The 22,572-nt window shown below is 46.0% G+C and overlaps 1 protein-coding gene across 2 annotated transcripts in view; it reads left to right on the top strand.

Moving 5' to 3' along the window:
• The window catches only part of LOC128836343 (NACHT, LRR and PYD domains-containing protein 3-like), a 200,043-nt gene that overhangs the window by 72,919 nt on the left and 104,552 nt on the right, over positions 1 to 22,572 (top strand). For both annotated transcript variants that reach the window (XM_054026548.1, XM_054026549.1), the window contains exon 7: positions 7,149 to 7,322. In XM_054026548.1, coding sequence (XP_053882523.1) covers positions 7,149 to 7,322 — 174 coding nt within the window. The remainder of the gene's footprint in view (positions 1 to 7,148; positions 7,323 to 22,572) is intronic.

The following is a 22,572-nucleotide window of genomic DNA, read 5'->3' as shown; positions in this document are numbered from 1 at the left end:
GCTTTTCTTAAAGTTGACAAATTCTGGCCACCTATTTATGCTCATAGATAAAGATCAATCTAGGGCTCAGCTCATCACAACAGGGTCTCAAATGGTCAAGGGTTTCCCAACAGAGGGCCTGGCACCCACAAGCCCTTTAGGGGAAATCAAATTAAAACATTTTTGGAGAAAGAGTTTGCATCTCCAGTTAGGCAGTTCAGAAGTCTTGTGCACCAATTTATGTTCCTAATGGATTAATCTGAGCATGTGAAGAGACAGAGGCTACTATCTGGAAAACCAGCTGTCACAGGACCTGGGTGGCACTATGGGGGTGTTATGATAATTGCATCTGAGTACTACCCCCTAGCACTGTGAGTTCAAATCTAATCTGGGGCATAAATCTGAAGTAAAAGAAGCAGGCATATTGCTGCAAGGTGCCTCTGTTACAGGGTAATTTTAATTTGGGGGGAAACAGAATCTGAATATTGCAGAAGGAGCTGAAACTATTGTGTGAAAAAAAGCCACACAAGCAAATGCTCAGTGGGAGAGGAAGGTTATTGGGGTGAAAGAGTAGGTGGGAAGAGGGTTAAGGCTCAGGTAATGGGAGTTTAGGGGCACAGGGGGAGAATGGTTTGGGTTTCTGTGTGCCACAATCTGGATTTCCCCCAATCCTTATACAGGGGCATGACCTCCCCCTTTCCTGCTCCCCTCATGTGAGCCAGGTTCAGGGGGAGGCTTGCTTTTCCAGGGGAGTCTGTGCCCCTCTCCGTATTACTTATGTGACTGGGGGTCCCTTGTCCCCCTGGTGGTGTCTGAACTCTTCTCCATGCTCCTGTGTAAGTGTGAGACTCTAGGGGCTCCCCGATCATCTATAGGGTGTAACCCCCATCACTGCCCCTCATGTGAACCAGATTCTGGATAGGATTTGCCTTTCTGGGGTATCTGAGCCCCTCTCTCTAACCCCTCCATGTAATCTGGAAGTCACTGCCCCTTTGGTGGTGTCTGAGCCCTGCTCCCTGTCCCCCGCCTCCCCGTGCGTGCTTGGCTCTAGGAGCCCCTGTCCATCTATGGGAGTCTGACCCTCATCTGTTCCCCCCTCAAATGAGGCAGGTGCCAGCTGGCTTGCCTGTTGGGGGTATCTGAGCCTGTTTCCTTATCCTGCATGTGAGCCAGGATCTCAGGAAGCTCTGCCCTCTAGCTTAGAACAGGCATGCTCAGAGCATGCACCAAGAACACAAGCCTGAGACAGGTATTCTTGACACACCCCAGAAACTCTCCAGCACTGAGGAGGAAGGGAACACCCACAGAAATGAATGGAGCAGTTCACATGTCTCATCGCTATTTTTTCAGGCAGTCTTCATCTCCATAAGGTATTCTCTTTCAGCTGAGAACATCCCATTGAGATTAATGGGCCACTTACCACCCCTCTGAGCTTTCAACTTTGAGGTGTGAAACTCGCACTGGGTACAAATCTGAGAATGAACTGTAAATATCTGGGAAAAAAATAAATTAAGGTAAATGCCCACAGACCCTTAACTCTGCCCTCTCTGAGTGAAGTCGCAGAATGCCCATAATACGCACACTTGCACTCTGCCTTTTCATTGTGATGGACAGGTGCTACCTGCCCTTGTCCTACACACAATCACTGTGCCTACTCCCCTGAGAGAATGCCACACTCGTAAAATTTAACAACCACGTCATACCCTTTACAATCCCTTCAGACCAGCACACAGGTTACCCCCTCCACCTATACTTTCCCCTACCCATCATTAAATCCACAGACTGCTCTTATATCCAATAGCCATAGCACCCAGTGCCCTGCTATTGGCACAACCTCCACAATTCTATATTGAAATGTTGCAGACAGGAACCTCATGGTTCACATGCTCCTCTTTCTTTTGAGAATACACACAGGGGGAAGACTCAGACCCAGATCCCCTCACATCACAGGCACAGCTCTATGATAGACAGCTGCAGCGGCACAGGAGCCAGCAAACAGCGCTGTAAACAGGGGAGTTTCATGGGAGTTGCAAGGGGAGTTTCTGGGGGAGACTCAGAGAGGCAGGCAGAGGAATAGACAGGCCAGTGAAGGGAGGGGGTGGTGGTGTGCCAGTGTTTTGGTGCCTGCTGTGTGTGTGTGGTTTTTTTTGTTTGTTTGTTTGTTTTTGTTTCCCCCCCCCCCCCCTTTCTCTGTGGGAGGTGGTGGTTTGGTTTGTGTTTCCCGGACTGACAGGTTTTACGTGGGAAGGCTATGACCAATACAGAGGCAGCAGTGGAAGACACAATGAGGATGACTGGATGTGGAAGCTGCGGCATGTACATGATCCTGGAGTGGGTATCTGAAAAGAGTTTTGTCTGCATGAAGTGCCGCCTGATAGAGCTGATGGAAGAAAAGATCCAAGGATTGGAGATGCAGGTGGAAACTCCGGTTGAGTTTAGAAGGGGGTTCGAGCAGATGATGGAGCAAAGACATGAGGAGGCTGAAGGAAAAAGCTCAGACTTGCAGATGGAAACAGGACCTCAGAATTCTGAGGGGAGACTGCTGGGTGAGGAAAGTGGACAGTGGAAGCATGTGACTAAGAGAACAACGCAGAAGAAAAGACGGGCTAGTGAAGGAGAAATAGAGCTCAGGAACAGGTTTGCAGAGTTGGAAAATGAAGAAGGGGCACAGCAGGTGGTGGCTGAAGGTGCGAGGCCAAGGAAGAAGAGAAGAGCAGCTAGTCCTATAGGAAGAGGTGAGGAGTCAATGGAGATAACAACACCAAATATGAGCCCCAGGAGGATACGGGATGGGTTGCGGAGGATTACAAGGGACAATATAAATCGAGAGGACTTGTACCCAGAGAGAGCAGGGGATAGACCGGAGAATCGCACCGTTACCAGGAAAAGGCAGGTCTACGTGACTGGGGACTCCTTACTGAGAAGAATAGACAGGCCTGTAACTAGGGCTGATCCGGAGAACAGAAGGGCATGCTGTCTGCCGGGTGCTAAGATACGGGATGTGGACCTGAGGTTGAAAAGGATCCTAATGGGAGCAGGAAAGAATCCGCTGATTGTCCTTCATGTGGGAACAAATGATGCAGCTAGATTCTCGCTGGAACGTATCAAGGGAGACTATGCCAGCCTGAGGAAGACACTTAAGGAAATCGAGGCTCAGGTGATCATCAGTGGGATTCTGCCTGTTCCTAGAGAAGGGCAACAAAGGTGTGACAAGATTATGGCAATCAACAGATGGCTCAGGCAGTGGTGCTACCAGGAGGGCTTTGGGATGTATGACCACTGGGAAGCATTCATGGACAGAGGACTGTTCTCTCGGGATGGACTTCACCTGAATGTCAGTGAAGCCAAACGGCAAAAATTAAGATGTTTGTACACTAATGCAAGGAGCCTAGGTAACAAAATGGAGGAACTAGAGCTACTAGTGCAGGAAGTGAAACCGGATATTATAGGGATAACAGAAACATGGTGGAATAGTAGTCATGACTGGAGTACAGGTATTGAAGGCTATGTGCTGTTTAGGAAAGACAGAAATAAAGGCAAAGGTGGTGTAGTAGCATTGTATATCAGTGATGAGGTAGACTGTAAAGAAATAAGAAGTGATGGAATGGAGAAGACAGAGTCTGTCTGGGCAAAAATTACATTGGGAAAGAAAGCTACTAGAGCCTCCTATGAGATACTGCTTGGGGTGTGCTACAGACCGCCAGGATCCAATTTGGATATGGATGGAGACCTCTTTAATCTTTTTAAGGAAGTAAACAATAATGGGAATTGTGTTATCATGGGAGACTTTAACTTCCCAGATATAGACTGGAGGACAAGTGCTAGTAAAATAATAGGGCTCAGATTTTCCTGGATACGATAGCTGATGGATTCCTTCACCAAGTAGTTGAAGAACCAACAAGAGGGGATGCCATTTTAGATTTGGTTTTGGTGAGTAGTGAGGACCTCATAGAAGAAATGGTTGTAGGGGACAACCTTGGTTCGAGCGATCATGAGCTAATTCAGTTCAAACTAGATGGAAGGATAAACAACAATAGATCTGGGACTAGGGTTTTTGATTTTAAAAGGGCTAACTTTAAAAAATTAAGGAAACGAGTTAGGGAAGTGGATTGGACTGAAAAAGTCTGGATCTAAAGGCGGAGGAGGCCTGGAATTACTTCAAGTCAAAGTTGCAGAAACTATCAGAAGCCTGCATCCCAAGAAAGGGGAAAAAATTCATAGGCAGGAGTTGTAGACCAAGCTGGATGAGCAAGCATCTCAGAGAGGTGATTAAGAAAAAGCAGAAAGCCTACAAGGAGTGGAAGATGGGAGGGATTAGCAAGGAAAGCTACCTTATTGAGGTCAGAACATGCAGGGATAAAGTGAGAAAGGCCAAAAGCCATGTAGAGTTGGACCTTGCAAAGGGATTTAAAACCAATAGTAAAAGGTTCTATAGCCATATAAATAAGAAGAAAACAAAGAGAGAAGTGGGACCACTAAACACTGAGGATGGAGTGGAGGTTAAGGATAATCTAGGCATGGCCCAATATCTAAACAAATACTTTGCCTCGGTCTTTAATGAGGCTAATGAGGAATTTAGGGATAATGGTAGGATGATGAATGAGGAGATGGAGGTAGATATTACCGCATCCGAGGTAGAAACCAAACTCGAACAACTTAATGGGACTAAATCGGGGGCCCAGATAATCTTCATCCAAGAATATTAAAGGAACTGGCACATGAAATTGCAAGCCCATTAGCAAGAATTTTTAATGAATCAGTAAACTCAGGGGTTGTACCATACAGCTGGAGAATTGCTAACATAGTTCCTATTTTTAAGAAAGGGGAAAAAAGTGATCCGAGTAACTATAGGCCTGTTAGTTTGACATCTGTAGTATGCAAGGTCTTGGAAAAAAATTTGAAGGAGAAAGTAGTTAAGGACATTGAGGTCAACGGTAATTGGGACAAAATACAACATGGTTTTACAAAAGGTAGATTGTGCCAAACCAACCTGATCTCCTTCTTTGAGAAGGTAACAGATTTTTTAGACAAAGGAAATGCAGTGGATCTAATTTACCTTGATTTCAGTAAGGCATTTGATACGGTTCCACATGGGGAATTATTAGCTAAATTGGAAAAGATGGGGATCAATATGAAAATTAAAAGGTGAATAAGGAACTGGTTGAAGGGGAGACTACAACGGGTCATACTGAAAGGTGAACTGTCAGGCTGGAAGGAGGTTACTAGTGGAGTTCCTCAGGGATCAGTTTTGGGACCAATCTTATTTAATCTTTTTATTACTGACCTTGGCACAAAAAGTGGGAATGTGCTAATAAAGTTTGCAGATGACACAAGGCTGAGAGGTATTGCCAATACAGAGAAGGACCGGGATATCATACAGGAAGATCTGGATGACCTTGTAAACTGGAGTAATAGTAATAGGATGAAATTTAATAGTGAAAAATGCAAGGTCATGCATTTAGGAATTAATAACAAGAATTTTGGTTATAAATTGGGGACACATCAGTCGGAAGTAACAGAGGAGGAGAAGGACCTCGGAGTATGGGTTGATCACAGGATGACTATGAGCCGCCAATGTGATATGGCCGTTAAAAAAGCTAATGCGGACTTGGGATGCATCAGGCGAGGTATTTCCAGTAAAGATAAGCAGGTGTTAGTACCATTATACAAGGCACTGGTGAGACCTCATCTGGAATATTGTGTGCAGTTCTGGTCTCCCATGGTTAAGAACGATGAATTCAAACTGGAACAGGTACAGGGAAGGGCTACTAGGATTATCCGAGGAATGGAAAACCTGTCTTATGAAAGGAGACTCAAAGAGCTTGGCTTGTTTAGCCTAACCAAAAGAAGGCTGAGGGGAGATATGATTGCTCTTTATAAATATATCCAAGGGATAAATATCAGGGAGGGAGAGGAATTATTCAAGCTTAGTACCAATGTGGACACAAGAACAAATGGCTATAAACTGGACATTAGGAAGTTTAGACTTGAAATTAGATGAAGGTTTCTAACCATTAGCGGAGTGAAGTTCTGGAACAGCCTTCCAAGGGGAGTAGTGGGGGCAAAAGACATATCTGGCTTCATGAGTATGCTTGATAAGTTTATGGAGGGGATGGTATGATGGGATAGCCTAATTTTGGCAATTAATTGATCTTTGATTATTAGCAGGTAAATATGCCCAATGGTCTGTGATGGGATGTTAGATGGGGTGGGATCTGAGTTACTACAGAGAATTCTTTTCTGGGTGCTGGCTGGTGAGTCTTGCCCACATGCTCAGGGTTTAACTGATCGCCATATTTGGGGTCGGGAAGGAATTTTCCTCCAGGGCAGATTGGCAGAGGCCCTGGAGGTTTTTCGCCTTCCTCTGCAGCATGGGGCACGAGTCACTTGCTGGAGGATTCTCTGCACCTTGAGGTCTTTAAACCACGATTTGAGGACTTCAGTAACTCAGGCATAGGTTAGGGATTTGTTACAGGAGTGGGTGGGTGAGATTCTGTGGCTTGCGTTGTGCAGGAGGTCAGACTAGATTATCATAATGGTCCCTTCTGACCTTAAAGTCTATGAGTCTATGACGCTCCTCAAGCTAATCCCTAGATCTCCTCATATCACAATCACAGCTCTTCCAAACTGATTCAACTTATTCCTCCACCATTCAGTACAGTTACACCTAACACAGTGAATGTATCTGGAGGGCGTGCACTTATACCCAATGTCTATTGCCTTCACTCTGTATTTCCTGGTTTTCTGAAGTGTGAGAAGGGCATAAGCTATCACCGGGCAACCTTAACTCTGAATTAAACAAGATTTTTCATTTAATTAGTGTATTACTGTATTGCTTAAGTGCCCCAGCTGTGATCAGGGCCTCAGTGTGTTACACAATGGACATGTTGTAATGGCAGGTGTCACCAGGTGGTTCTGGTCCTTTCACAGTGCTGATTGGTCAAGAGCCAAGTGTAAGGGGTGGGGCTCAGGCAGGAAGTCCAACCTCACACTGATTCTTCATTGCAATAGGGTAGGGGTTGGGACAGGCGGAGGAGCAGGCCTTAAATTCATTCTGCGCATGGATTGGTCAGGGAGAGGGGCTGGTGGGCGGGGGCGCCTGTCAGAACAGCTGTGACGAGCCCTGTTCACACTGTGATCCTGCTTCTCTGTGTTTCTCTGTCTTGCAGAATGTGGAGCTGCGATGTCACAGACGCTTGCTGTGGGGATCTCGCCGCTGTTTTCAGAACCAGCCAGAGCCTGACAGAGCTGGACTTGGGTGCTCATTATTCTCTGGGAGATGCTGGAGTACGGCGGCTGTGCGAGGGACTAAAACACCCAAACTGCAAACTGGAGAGGCTGAAGTAAGTAACATTTGGCTTCCTCTGTGTATTTACAGGTGTCCTCTGTGTAAAGTGCTTGACACAGTGAGAGATGGTGGAGGGGAGGAAAAGATTTTTTCTCTGCTCCACTCTGATGTTTCTTAGGGATGGAGAGTCACCTCGTTACACCCTGCCTACAGTCAATGGGTGTCTTACTAGTAGTACCTGGATGTCAGGTCCCTGGCATCAGCAGCCTTTCACTCACTCAAGCACTCTCCTCTGGGCTTATTCCAGCTCCAGCTTTAACTTGCAGCCTGACAAGAGGGGCACCCTAATCACTGAATCCCTGATTCATTCTCCTGTGATATCCAACCCCTGACTCTGGCTACTCACAGAAGTACCAGAATCTCTGCACTCAAAGGGTATGTCTACACTACAAAATTAGGTCGAATTTACAGAAGTCAATTTTTTAGGAAGTGATTTTATACAGTCGATTGTGTGTGTCCCCACTAAGTGCATTAAGTCATCGGAGTGCATCCACAGTACCAAGGCTAGCGTCGACTTTCGGAGCATTGCACTGTGGGTAGCTATCCCACAGTTGCCGCACTCTCCACTGCCCATTGGAATTCTGGGTTGAGCTTCCAATGCCTGATGGGGCAAAAACATTGTTGCGGATGGTTTTGGGTACATGTCGTTAGTTGCCCCTCCCTCCGTGAAAGCAACGGCAGACAATTGTTTTGCGCCTTTTTTCCGTGCGGGTGCCATACTGCTTTCAGCAGACAGTGCAGTAGGACTGCTAACCATCATCATTGAACGCCCGCTTCTGCTGCCACTCTGCTCTCCTGCTCTAGCCGCAGATGCTGCAATAGGTTGGAAAAACTAGTCTTCCAACCACCACTTCTGCTTCCACTCTCCTGGTGGTCTCGCAGGTCCTCTATATAACCATCGTCATCTGCCGCTTCCACTGCAACTCTGCTCTCCTGCTCTTGTCTCTCCATACCACGGCAATCATGCAGCGCACTCAGCTCAGCTAATGGACATAGGCTGTTGTGTCCTAGCAGCAAACGGCACAGTAGGTCTGCAAAACTGGTCTTCCAACCATCGCTTCCACTGCCACTCTGCTCTCCTGCTCTCCTGCAGACACCATACCACGGCAAGCATTGATCCCGCTCAGATCACCGCGGCTGTTATGAGCATTGTAAACACCTTGCACATTATTCTGCAGTATATGCAGAACCAGAACCTGCAAAAGCAGGCAAGGAGGCGACGGCACCGCAGTGATGAGAGTGATGAGGACATGGACACAGACTTCTCTCAAAGTATGGGCCCTGACAATTTGTACATCCTGGTGGCAGTGGGGCAGGCTCATGCCGTGGAATGCCGATTCTGGGCCCAGAAAACAAGCACAGGCTGGTGGGACCGCATAGTGTTGCAGGTCTGGGATGATTCCCAGTGGCTGAAAACTTTTGCATGCATAAGGGCACTTTCATGGAACTTTGTGACTTGCTTTCCCCTGCTCTGAAGTGCAAGAATACCAAGATGAGAGCAGCCCTCACAGTTCACAAGTAAGTGGCGATAGCCCTCTGGAAGCTTGCAATGCCAGACAGCTACCTGTCAGTCGGGAATCAATTTGGAGTGGGCAAATCTATTGTGGGGGCTGCTGTGATCCAAGTAGCCAACGCAATCACTGAGCTGCTGCTATCAAGGGTAGTGACTCTGAGAAATGTGCAAGTCATAGTGGATGGCTTTGCTGCAATGGGATTCCCTAACTGTGGTGGGGCGATAGACGGAACCCATATCCCTATCTTGGGACCGGACCACGTTGGCAGCCAATACATAAACCGCAAGGGGTACTTTTCAATGGTGTTGCAAGCACTGGTGGATAAAAAGGGACGTTCACCGACATCAATGTGGGATGGCCAGGAAAGGTACATGACACTCACATCTTCAGGAACTCTGGTCTGTCTCAAGAGCTGCAGCAAGGGACTTACTTTCCAGGCCAGAAGATAACTGTTGGGGATGTTGAAATGCCTATAGTTATCCTTGGGGACCCAGCCTACCCCTTAATGCCATGGCTCATGAAGCCATACACAGGTACCTTGGACAGTAGTCAGGAGCTGTTCAACTATAGGCTGAGCAAGTGCAGAATGGTGGTAGAATGTGCATTTGGACATTTAAAAGCGCGCTGGTGCAGTTTACTGACTCGGTTAGACCTCAGTGAAACCAATATTCCCATTGTTATTACTGCTTGTTGTGTGCTCCACAATATCTGTAAGAGTAAGGGGGAGAAGTTTATGGCAGGATGGGAGGTTGAGGTAAAGCCCCTGGCCACTGATTACATGCAGACGGACACCAGGGCGGTTAGAAGAGCACAGCAGGGCAAGCTGCGCATCAGAGAAGCTTTGAAAACCAGTTTAATATGGCTGGCCAGGCTACGGTGTGAAAGTTCTGTTTGTTTCTCCTTGATGAAAACCCGCCCCCTTGGTTCATTTTACTTCCCTGTAAGCCAACCGAGACCTCCCCCCTTCGATCACCACTTGCAGAGGCAATAAAGTCATTGTTGTTTTAAATTCATGCATTCTTTATTAATTCGTCACACAAATAGGGGGATAACTGCCAAAGTAGCCCGGGAGGGGTGCGGGAGGAGGGAAGCACTGGGTGGGGTGGTGAAGAAGGGGAGGAGGGAAGGACAAGGCCACACTGCACTTCAAAACGTATTGAATGCCAGCCTTCTGTTGCTTGGGCAGTCCTCTGGGGTGGACTGGTTGGGTACCCTGAGGCGCCCCCCCCATGTTCTTGGGCGTCTGGGTAAGGAGGCTATAGAGCTTGGGGAGGAGGACAGTTGGTTACACAGAGACTTTCTGTGCTCCTGCTGCCTTTCCTACAGCTCCTGCTGCCTTTCCTGCAGCTCAACCATATGCCAGAGCATATCAGTTTGATCCTCCAGGTGCCTCAGCATTGCATCCTGCCTCCTCTCATCACGCTGCCGCCACCTATCATCTTGCTCCCACCACCTCTTCTCTTGCGTGTCCCTCCTGTCCTCGTGTTCATTTTGTGCTTTCCTGGACTATGACATTGTCTGTCTCCACGCATTTTGCTGAGCTCTTTCAGTGCGGGAGGACTGCATGAGCTCAGAGAACATTTCAATGCGAGTGCGTTTTTTTGCCTTCTTATCTGCACTAGCCTCTGGGACAGAGATGATAGGGGGAGCGTTGAAACATTTGCAGCTGCGGGAGGAAAAAAAAGGGAGAGTAGTATTTAAAAAGACACATTTTTTAGAGAAGAATGGGTAGACTCTTCCACAGTGAACCAAGCTGTTAACATTACATAGCACATGTGCTTTCGGTACAAGGTCGCATTTTGCCTCTTACATTGAGGGCCTGCTGGTTTGGTGTGAGAGATCACACATACAGGGCCGGGCAACAGAATTCGACTTGCAGGCAACCATGGTAAGCCACAGTCTTTTGGCTTCTTTAGCCTTCATAACATGTGGGAATGGTTCCAAACAGCTGCGCCCACATTTCCCATACCAAGCACCCGTTGGGTTGGCCATTTAAAATGGGTTGGCCATTTAAAAGGAGGGGCTGCGGTTTTCAGGTTAACGTGCAGCACAAACCCAACTAACACCCCCCTCCCCCCCCCCCCACACACACCCAATTCTCTAGGATGATCACTTCACCCCTCCCCCCATCACATGGCTAACAGCGGGGATGATTTCTTTTAAGCCACAGGAACACAGCCCAGCAGGAATGGCCACCTCTGAATGTCCCCTTAATAAAATTCCCCTATTTCAATCAGGTGACCATCAATGATATCAGTCTCCTGAGGATAACACAGAGAGATAAAGAACGGATGTTGCTTGACTGCATTCCAGTAGCTATACTGGCCGTGAATGCATCCCAAGTCTTCAGGGCAAATTAATCATTAAACACGCTTGCTTTTAAACCATGTATTATATTTACAAAGGTACACTCACCAGAGATGCCTTCTCCACCTTCAAGGTCCGGTATTCTGCCTTGAGAGGGTTGGGAGGGTATTGGCTCCAGGGTGATAAACAGTTCCTGGCTGTCGGGGATAATGGTTTCTCCGCTTGCCTGCTGTGCGCTACCCTTCTCCTCCTCCTCCTCCTCTTCCTCATCTTCCTCATCCCCCAAATCCTCATCCCTGTTGTGTGAGACTCCCCCCTTGCAGGAGTCCACGAACAGGGGTGAGGTAGTGGTGGGGGCACCCCCTAGAATTGCATGCAACTCATCATAGAAGCGGCATGTATGGGGGTCTGACCCAGAGCAGCCATTTGCCTCTTTGGTTTTTTAGTAGGCTTGCCTCAGCTCCTTAAGTTTCACACAGCACTGCTGCAGGTCCCTGTTATAGCCTCCGTCCATCATGCCCTTGGAGATTTTTTCAAATATTTTGGCATTTCGTCTTTTGGAACGGAGTTCTGATAGCACGGATTTGTCTCCCCATACAGCGATCAGATCCAGTACCTCCCGTTCGGTCCATGCTGGACCTCTTTTGCGATTCTGGGACTCCATGGTCACCTGTGCTGATCAGCTTGCCACGCTGGCCAAACAGGAAATTAAATTCAAAAGTTTACGGGGCTTTTCCTGTCCACCCAGCCAGTGCATCTGAGTTGAGAGCGCTGTCCAGAGCAGTCACAATGGAGCACTCTCGGATATCTCCCAGCGGCTAAAACCATAGAATTGCATCCACACTACCCCAAATTCGACCCGGCGATGTCGATTTCAGCGCTAATCCCCTCATCGGGGAGGAGTACAGAAATTGATTTTAAGAACCCTTTAAGTAGACAAATATGGCTTGGTCGTGTGGACGGGTGCAGGGTTAAATCAATCTAATGGTGCTAAATTCGACCTAAACTCATAGTGTTGACCAGGGCAAAAATGTAGTGTACCGCAGTTTATCAGAGTTACCTTAACCACTGCTCCTCTAAGGCACACAGCAATTGTGAATACTTATAATAAAAACAAAAGTAGGTTTATTTAAAAAAGAATAAATATTTATCCAAGAAAGAGAGAAGGTGATGGAAACAACTGGTTGAAACACAAACCAAAATCCTAAAGCGTGAACCTGGGTCTACAGTCATCAATAGTTACCTTTCCTATCTAATGAACTAGGTTTTCCCCACAAAGCTCAGTCAGTTGCAGAATAGCTGGTGATCCCCTGCCTGCTGTGATGTTCCTTTTCACCTCCAAGGTGGCTTTCATCATTTGATCATGGTCTTTGATGCTTTTCCACTGAATGTTCTGGGATGTGGCAAGGATGGACAACAGAGCGTTCTGTAGATATGTTACATGTTATACTTGATGAATAAATATCCTATAAGACATATTTGGTGTATTGACAGGTTTCAGAGTAACAGCCGTGTTAGTCTGTATCCGCAAAAAGAAGAACAGGAGTACTTGTGGCACCTTAGAGACTAACAAATTTATTAGAGCATAAGCTTCCGAAGAAGTGGGCTGTAGTCCACGAAAGCTTATGCTCTAATAAATTTGTTAGTCTCTAAGGTGCCACAAGTACTCCTGTTCTTCTTTTTGGTGTATTGAGTTTGTCAGGCCTGAGGTGAGAACTGTTTGCAAAGAACAGATGACCCTTTGCCAAGGCCACTCTGTTTCACACCAACCCAATTTTATTTCTCTTATTCTTTATCTTTCCTCTTATTACACCATCTCCATCTCATGCTGACCTGGTGTTGTTCCTGGCAAGGGCTTTAGTGCAGAGGTGATCTTTCATTTTGTTTTGACCATGGCCAGGCCAGGGCTCAGTCTGATCCCCTTTCAGAAGGCCTTCTACAGCTGAGTTCTAGCTGTTGAGAACACTCTGCTCCAATGCCCTGGAGTCTGAACCTGGACATCTCCAGTGAGATTGTCCCTGTGGAGCACAGTCGAGACTCTGCTAAAGGCTGTTGGCCTTGGCAGCAACAGCACAACTCCGTAACATACTTGTAACACTGCACAGCCGCACACAAACATGCGTACAGCAGTGCACAAGGGATCCCATCACCTCTGGTGTTTAACCTGCTCAGAGGAGATTCAATCACATATTTTTTACCAACACATCCCTCTGCACTGTTTTAGCACAGGCACTGGCAAAGCAGTTGCAGTCGTGCAATGAGTCTTTTCCCAGTGAAGTTGCACACTGCCCCTTCCCACCCTTCCAGGAGCACTTTGATAACTCAGAATAACAGGGCTCAACACAGGGGGACTTTAGTGGAAATGTAACGGCCTGCATCATGTGGGAGGTCAGACTAGATGATCATATTGGTCCCTTCTGACCCTAAAGTCTATGAGTCTATGAGTCTTGTGGCCTTAAACTCTGTGAAGCAGATACTGTCACCTGCCAAGCCACTCACTGGAGTTATTTGCAAAAATTCATAATTTTGATTAAAAAATGGATGACGTATTAAGCAAAATATTCCAAAGAGAATTGTTTCCATTTTTCAGCAAGCTGTGCCACTCGTATGCCAGCCCAACAGCAGCTGAGGGGAGACTTGTTGGTCTCTGCTTGGCCTGGCCTCAAACACCCACCACTCAGATTTACAAAGACAATATGAATGAAAAATACAATGTTATAACATTCAAACTTCAAACATGTCTCAACTTAAATAAAATTGTTTGGTGCATTGGGAATTCTTGTGCAAAAACATAAAATGCTACACCATGGCAGTGCTGACTAACCCCTGATGTATGTGCATAAACACAGACACCCCACAATGCATAATGACTGCCTGTTGATAGCATCCACAACAATTTCCACACTCCTGAGATGTGCTAAAGAGAAAACAGAGCAGGGTAATTAGTTAACAAATTAACATCAAGATAAAATGTACCCTCTGTATTCCCCCACCCCAACTAAATCCTCTTTTTCATGGTTTTCCATCACCCACTGATTGCTCCCATCCTTCCAGCCCCAAGGTACTCTCCACTATAGCAGGTGGGGAAGAACTTTGGTGAGCATTCACGGAGCTGCATGGAGGACCCCCAAGGATATTTTTCTTTTGGTCCCAGAGCACTCTCCTCCCTAGCTCCTACAGGAAAACAGGATAGAGAGAAACTGAGTTTAGCTACTAAACAAACAGAACATCTGAAAAAATAACAAAATTTAAACAAAGAAGCAAACTCTGTCTAAAAAACTAACAAACATGAATGAATAAATTAATTAAAAGAAAAAAAATCCAGCTCCTCACTGCCCTGAGCACCCAAAACTGCTGGTGCTCTTCATGATCCACTCTGGGCCTCCAGGCCCAGAAATGGTATGGGGGAGGGAGGAGTGGCAGTAGGAGCTGCTGACCCTCTGTCATGGCATCTGCAAGTGCAGGGTGTTGCTGCTCACAACACATGTGCAGATCCTTGTGCAGGACACAACCTTTGAAAGGAGGCAATGAAGCAAACCACAAAGAGTGACTATGTTCAGAAAGACACCATAAGCTGCACACATTATGCACGTGCTCCAGGAAGCAGTGCGAGGAAATGCAGGGTAGGTGCAACAACCCGCAGGCCCTGCAGCTTTTACACAGTGCACTCACAGTGAACGTAGTGCATTGTGTGCACACAAGATAGAATGGCTAGTGTGGATGCACTGCATCATTGCAGCTTCCAGTTCAGTCACACTGATGCAAGTTGCAATGTGGAGTTCTCTAGTGTACATATTAGATCAGACCCTATTTAGAGTCTTGACAAGTAGTACAAGGACTATGAATTCAGCCTGGAAGGGAATGGGAAACCAACTGAGTTTGTGGAGCACCAGAGTTGCGTTCACATCAGTCATTGTTGCTTAAAGAAGGAACTGCTGCCACCTGAATGTGGTAGTTATCTCCCCCCAGGCATAGTGACTTGCTTTTCATTAGAGCCCAGGTGCTCAGCCTGGGCCTCTGACATTCAGGGTGTTAGGAACCCAGCTCCCTTCTCAGAGACTATTTACCTGTTACCTTGTGAGGATCAGCGGGTGAGCCCAGACTGTTTTGTGCGTTGCGGGATTATTTTCATTGTTTTTTTCTGTCTTGGACTGTGGCCATGCCTTAAAGGAGGAGAAGACGCCTCCCAAAGACTGACTGCCAGCCAGAAAGGGACCTTAGGGATGAGAGAGACACCCACCCTCACCTCAACGGGTGATCTAGAGGTACGACCTGTCACAGAGTTTGAATAGGAATCACCAGTTTGCTCAGAAATTTCACACTTTCTACCAAGACAAGGACTTAGCCAAATAGTTCAATCTACTTCTCCTCTTCAGACTGGATCACTGTAATTCACTGCACCTAGCACTCAGTCTAACACTGTATATGTTCCAGCTGATAGAAGAGAACTCTCCACCTCTTCTGTGGTTTATGCCACCATGACCACATCAGGTGAGTGCTCCAATCCCTCCATTGGATGCCAGTCACCTTCTCCTGCCAGTTTAATGCCAGGGGCATAATCCTCCAAGAAACTCCAGAACCAAGCCCAGGACCAGAGATGATTCCCATCCCGTAGGAGCAGACAGAGAAGCAGCCTCAGCAGAGACCGATGTCATCAGACTGCCTGCTACAAGTTGTCACTTTCTACATTCTCTTCCTTGTGCTGATTGGCTGTTTGTTGCAACCCTGTCCTTTCCCCTCCCTCACAGTCGGTGCACCTCAGCCTCTTTCCATGCTCCCCTCATTCATTCCTTTCCCCCCCCCCGCCTTCTTTGTCCCCTCTCACTTCCTATTTCCTTCCATTTAGCTAATCCCCACCTACCAACTCCCACCCAAATAATTAATCAAAACCCAAATGCAAAGACTCACCCACCTTCCCCCCACAGCAAAATAAGAAACAAAAGGTCACTATTGAACTGTTCATTCTGCTTGTGTATTCTTTCCCTGTCCCCTCCCTTTTGTCTGTCTTGTTTAATTACATCATAAACTCTTCAGGGGAGGGACTAGCTACTACACTGTACAGCTCCTAGCACAATGGGGCCCTGTTCTTGGGTGAGCCCCAGATACTGCTGGAATTACTACATTATGCTATTACATCCTTCCCGTATCAATGTTGGGACACAGGGTATATACAGTCTCTTCCATTCCTCTCTGTCATTTGCTGCTGCTTCCATTTTCCCTAAAGGGGTTGAGATGGACTATACTGTCTTCCCTGCTAAGGCTTCTACTCAAGGTTTCTCTTGGGCATCCTTGTTTTCGCACAGAATTTGATTTCCACTTGCTGACTTCATGTGGGAGTCCGTGTTGGTCTCTGGAGTACGTGCCCCAGATATGTTCAGTGAGCCTTCAGATTGTGTTGGAAATGAGCTGCTGGTTGGTGATTTCTCAGATCTTTTTGTTCATGATGTCGTCTTTCTAACCAATGCCAAGAATCTTTCATTGACACTTATTTTCAAAGCCATCTAGTTTTCGGAGTAAAGCTTCGTATCTCTAGCAGCTTTATGTTAATACCGAGATTATGTTTCAACTGAAGATTCTCAGTTTTGTTCTGGTGCTGAATATCTGGTTTCCAGACATTGCTCAGTTTAGTTTGTTTTAGCATAATTAACCCTGAGCCCTGCTTGTCTGCTATTTTCCCCAAGTTGTCTGACTTTGTAACTTTTTGGGGCTGTTGCTCAGTAGCGCAATATCATTAGCTAAGTCTCTGTCTTCTTGGCATTTGCTATCTACCTATGCTATACTGGTGTTTGTGTTACTAATACACTTCTGCATCGCTGCATCTTGTGCCTGTGTCTATCAGTCCCAAGCCCGGATAAAGCAGTGAGGTTTGAGTGCAAGGCTAAACACGTAGTCTTGTAAAAATGCCTCACCAGTTATAGAAACAGAACCAAGCTACCATTCCAGTAAAAATGAACACTGCTGCCCCTTTCTGCTTCAGGAAGGCTCCTGATGAAAGTCAGTCTCTGGAAGCCAAGTCCCTGAAAAGTTGGATGCTGAAAGCAAGAAAACACTTCAGGGCTTGTTACTGGAATGTGAGAAAAATATTTCATACATCAAAGATCTTGCAGATCATGAGAGTTATGGACAACTATAGACTTGAAATCCTGGGCATTGGTGAGAGCAGACTGAGAGATGTGGATAAGATGTGCTTCAGGCAAGAGAAGAAACATCTGATTCACTACAAGCACTCAAAGGGAGTAGTTCTAATTATGACAGATTCAGGCTCCTCTGGGACACTGCGGTTCACAAAGCCCAGGACCCAGGATGTGAGAGCTGGGAATGAAGCACTCTCGGCCTCATCAGAGCCATCTCTGTTCTGTGTCCAGGCCTAAAACCTAGCGGATATTGCAATGGACAGGTGAAGCTGGATGCAGTTATTCAGTAGTTTCCTAATCAGGTTGTTCCGAAATGGGAGACCAGATGATGATGTTCTGTGCTTCTATGGGTCTGTGCTGCTCCAAGGCTGTTTGTGGAGCAACAGTGTTAACTGCACCAGCGTAGCTTGTAGCTTCCTGATTCAGCAGATCTCAGTGTTAATCATAAAGAAAGACCATGGGCTCGGTTCCCTGGTTAAGGATCAGTCTGGTTCATTATCGACAATGCACGGTATCAGAGCACTCGCTTGCTGGTTAAAGGTACACTGACACATCTACACCCGTGACGAGGTAACAGCTCAATCAACATAATGTTGTCCTCTAGGCCAATACAAAGCTGCCCCTCTTATGACTTCTCCTTTTACACATTAATAAAAACAAGTTACATATTACACCACAGATATTGTTAGTTGCCATCCTGGTACCTGATAGCTCGAACAAAACATTCTCACCCATTATCCTGCCATTCTCTCCTTGTCTCACAGAGGGTCTCTGGGTTCCTGTACCATCCTCGCAGGTCAGGAATGGGCTTACCTGGTTATCTCATACCTAGCGTTACTATTTTGATATGGCCTACTTGGGTCCACAGCCTTACTTTGGTCCATACTTTTAGCCATGGCTACGCCTCCAGGAAGGCCGCCAGATGATACCGGGTGGTGAGCCAGTTGGAACTGGCTATTATGTTGTGCAGAGGCTCATGTTAAGCAATGCTGATCAGTTATAATTCAGACAGTGAATGAAGCAGAACTCTGTCAGACTCCCTGTCTCTATCTTATCATTGAGCAGCACAGGAGCTAGCTTATAAGGTGAGTTGTATCAATCAGTGGATTTTTAATTATAGTCAGGGTACTGCTTGCTCAAGTTTGGGGGGATAGATTTCCCTCCTCAGAAGCAGGTGTTGACAGTACAAGCTAGTAGGGGTCGAGATGCTCTTACCGTCTTTCACCAGCCAAGAAGATTAAGGATCAGAGTCCTAAGTGGAGGATCAGATTTTCTTCAGTGATTCCTGTTTTGTGAATAGTCAGAATTCTGAGAAGGAGGCTGTCATTTTATCCCTGATGGCCACAGCAGCCATCCCGGATGTGGAAGAGCTTTTCTATGAAGTGGGTACCAGTTCCTTTAAGTGAGAGGTGCTGGGCTCTGGAGATGAGATGAGACTAGATTGTCAAAATGATTGTCAGTGAAGTGTTACTTAGTGGCTGCTATGGCAGAGAAGAACGAGGATCTCTCGGCCTCTTCATGGCTAAGGAGCGGGCATACAAAAATTCTTTGTACAGACTTTTATTTCTTCTTGGGTTTCCCAAAACTGACACTTGGGTTTTCATTGCTCCTGCATTATCTGTCACATTTGGGAGAAACCACAGAGCTCTGTGAGGGCCGAAGAGGGGAGGAGGTACTTAGAACCCAGTGTTGAGGGCTGTGGTCAGTCAGTGATTATCATGGCTCACTGGCTCGTCTAGTTCTTTTCTGCTGGACTAAGGTACTAGTGTTGTGTAACAGTAACTCACTCCTTGAGCTCTCAGAGGCAGACCATGAAAGTAAGGCGAAGACCAGGTTGAAAGTCGTGTTTCCATTTTGCAGCACATTTTGGGAAAAAAAATCCATTTTCAGAATGAAAAGTAAAAAATTTGAAATTTTCCCTTAGAATGGAAAAAAAATGAAAGAATCATTTTTTTAAATAATCAAAACATTTTGTTTCAAAATCTGTAAAGGAAATTAAGCCTGGGCAACCAAGCACCATGTCTCCCAGCTCAGCCAGGGCTCCCAGGTCTTCTAGGCTCCAGCTCCCCATCAGTCTGCTAGAAGCCCTGGAGGCAACGACTGAGCCAGGAGCCTTGGAACTCAGAAGCCAGAACTTCAAGGCTCCCAGCTCTGTGGCAGGGAGTCAAGAGCGAAGCCCTGCTCGAATTGCAGTTCTTAGGGCTGGCAGGCTCCCTATGACAGAGCCTGAAGCCAAGCCCCAGCTAGAGCCAGTGTTCCCAGGGCTTCCAGATGCTTAGCCAGTGACTCGTCAGCATCAAATGTACTGCTTTGATCTTGTTTTTTAATTTAATGTAAATGATGTATGTAGATTATAGTAAATTTAGGCCTTAACATAGGATGTCTTCATTTCAAATTTAGTTTTAAATTCATTTTTCTTTTTAAATAGAAACCTATTTAATTTTTTATACTACTGGGATTTAAATGAAAGCTGACTTAAGGAAAACTTTTTTTTTTTTTTTTATAAACTACTGATTTTTCTCCATCCTGCTTACTTGCAATGTCAAGTTTCAGGCAAAAGCAGAATGTGACCAGAGGCTTATTTCTGCAGGGTGGGTTGGCTAGTTTACGTTACCACTTTGGAGTCAAGACTAAAACCAAAGATTTAAGGCCATGTGAAGGGGGATTTTTTAGCTTACATTATAAAATATTTGCTTGAGTGGATCTTGTTTCACCAACTCTGACTGGAAGCCAAACACTCTGGTCACTGAGCTACCAAATTAGGCCCTTTTACAGAAACTCTTCCACAACTTTAGGCCCACTTTACCAGTTATTGGCTCCCTGTTTCTTACTGTTCACCACCAGATACAACATGATTTGGTCAAGAGAACCTCCATATGCTTGTCCTTTAATCATACCTTGTGGCCCACAGAAGCTGGAGAATGCCAGAGTTTAGGGATGCTCCAGCTACACCCCATCCCCCTGACCACTGTCCCTGTGCTGGCATGTGAGAATTGGGGCATGGTGCAGGAACTACTATTGGGTAGAGATGCATCTGAGGCTGTACAGAGAGAATCCTTCTGTGGCCATGGAATCATAGAATCATAGAATATCAGGGTTGGAAGGGACCTCAGGAGGTCATCTAGTCCAACCCCCTACTCAAAACAGGAACAATTCCCAACTAAATCATACGAGCCAGGACTTTGTCAAGCCTGACCTTAAAAACCTCTAAGGAAGGAGATTCCATCACCTCCCTAGGTAACACATTCCAGGGCTTCACCACCCTCCTAGTGAAAACATTTTTTCTAATATCCAACCTAAACCTCCCCCACTGCAACTTGAGACCATTAGTCCTTGTTCTGTCATCTGCTACCACTGAGAACAGTCTAGATCCATCCTCTTTGGAACCCCCTTTCAGGTAGTTGAAAGCAGCTATCAAATCCCCCCTCATTCTTCTCTTCTGCAGACTAAACAATCCCAGTTCCCTCAGCCTCTCCTCATAAGTCATGTGCTCCAGCCCCCTAATCATTTTTGTTGCCCTCCGCTGGACTCTTTCCAATTTTTCCACATCCTTCTTGTAGTGTGGGGCCCAAAACTGGACAAAGTACTCCAGATGAGGCCTCACCAATGTCGAATAGAGGGGAACGATCATGTCCCTCGGTCTGCTGGCAATGCCCCTACTTATACAGCCCCAAATGCCGTTAGCCTTCTTGGCAACAAGGGCACACTCTCGACTCATATCCAGCTTCTCATCCACTGTAACCCCTAGGTCCTTTTCTGCAGAATAATATATGGAGATATACCTATCTCATAAAGCTGGAAGGGACCCTGAAAGGCATCAAGTCCAGCCCCATGCCTTCACTAGCAGGACCAAGTACTGATTTTGCCCCAGATCCCTAAGTGGCCCCCTTAAGGCTGGAACTCACAAGCCTGGATTTAGCAGGTCAATGCTCAAACCACTGAGCTATCCCTAAACTGGAAGAGCAGTTTAGGATTACTGTGCACTGCTGGTCCATCAAATATCATTTTCTTTCATTTATTCACTTTTGACCTTCTAAGAAAACCTTCCATACGAGGGTAAGTGTAATAACTTCCCTACAAAAAGGTGTCATAAGATTTAAAGTCATAATTACCTCTCAGTGAACTTGAAACACTATTAGAACACTGGCAATATGTAGTTATGCTGGAAGGTGTTAATGGTGCCCTCAGTCACAAGACAGGTTAAAGCTGATGGGTCTGCCAACCAGCATTCATTCAGGCTAAATAGGAGGACCAATTAAATATTCTTTTGTATAGTGATAGCAGAAACAATAGGAACCACCTCTTGAAACAATAGGCCACATGGAAAGGCAGTTGGGAAGCTTAGCCATGCAACCTGAGCAGTTATTCTGAAGTCTGGTTGCAAATGCAGGGGTCGGAGATGTGTCTGGTGGCAGCTGTGTCTGTGTGCGCTATAGCCAGTAGGGGACGTAAACCATGAGGAAGTGATCAGAAGATGAGAGAAGCAGTGAGAATTTGACCCTGAGAAGGAGCCTTGAGAGACAGAACTCCTTGAGCGCTGCAGTGGCTGGAAAGACAGGCTTAGGGGTTTCTGAGCCCAGACTTTTTTTCAAAAATATGTTAAAATGAAAGCCACACCCTGAGTGTCTGTGTATAAGTGCAGCCTGCCAGTCACACTTGGGTTATCCTCTTCTTCTCACCAGCCTTGGTTATATTTCAGGGTGACCCCAACACACCACCAGTCCCAGATTTTCCCCAACAAATATATGTTCTGTACTTCCCAGCCCTCTTTTGTAAAGTATAGAGTATATAAAGTCCATCATTTATTTCAAAGAAATAATATGCCAGTTTACTATTTCAAGCACTACAATTTAAACACGCTAGATTAGATAAAACAATAAAACAAGTTTATTAATTACAAAGAGATAGCTATTAAGTGAGTACAAGAATTGAGGCATAAATGTCAAAAATGGTTACAAGAAAAATAAAGATAAACTATTTACTAATGCCAATTTAATAAGCTACATTAGATTGAAAGCAAAGATTCCCACGACATGCTTCAACAGATTACTGACTAAATTCTTAGGACAGAACCTCAGCCCTCACCCTCAGGGATAAATTACCACCTGATCATTTGAGTTACAGGGGGAGGATTTACACAGAACCCCAGAGGACCCCTCCAATTTCCTCTCTCTTTTCTCCAGTCTCCTCCATCTCTGAGACCCCCTTATATGCTCTCCCTTTATATCCTTTATTTTCTCTATTTTTTTGTTACAAAACACAGCTACCACAGAGTTTTGCCCACTCCAAT

This window comes from Malaclemys terrapin, chromosome 4 (genome assembly GCF_027887155.1).
Source record: "Malaclemys terrapin pileata isolate rMalTer1 chromosome 4, rMalTer1.hap1, whole genome shotgun sequence".
NCBI lineage: Eukaryota > Metazoa > Chordata > Testudines > Emydidae > Malaclemys > Malaclemys terrapin.
The sequence above is the reverse complement of the archived record's forward strand: the minus strand, read 5'-3'. Positions and strand labels throughout refer to the sequence as shown.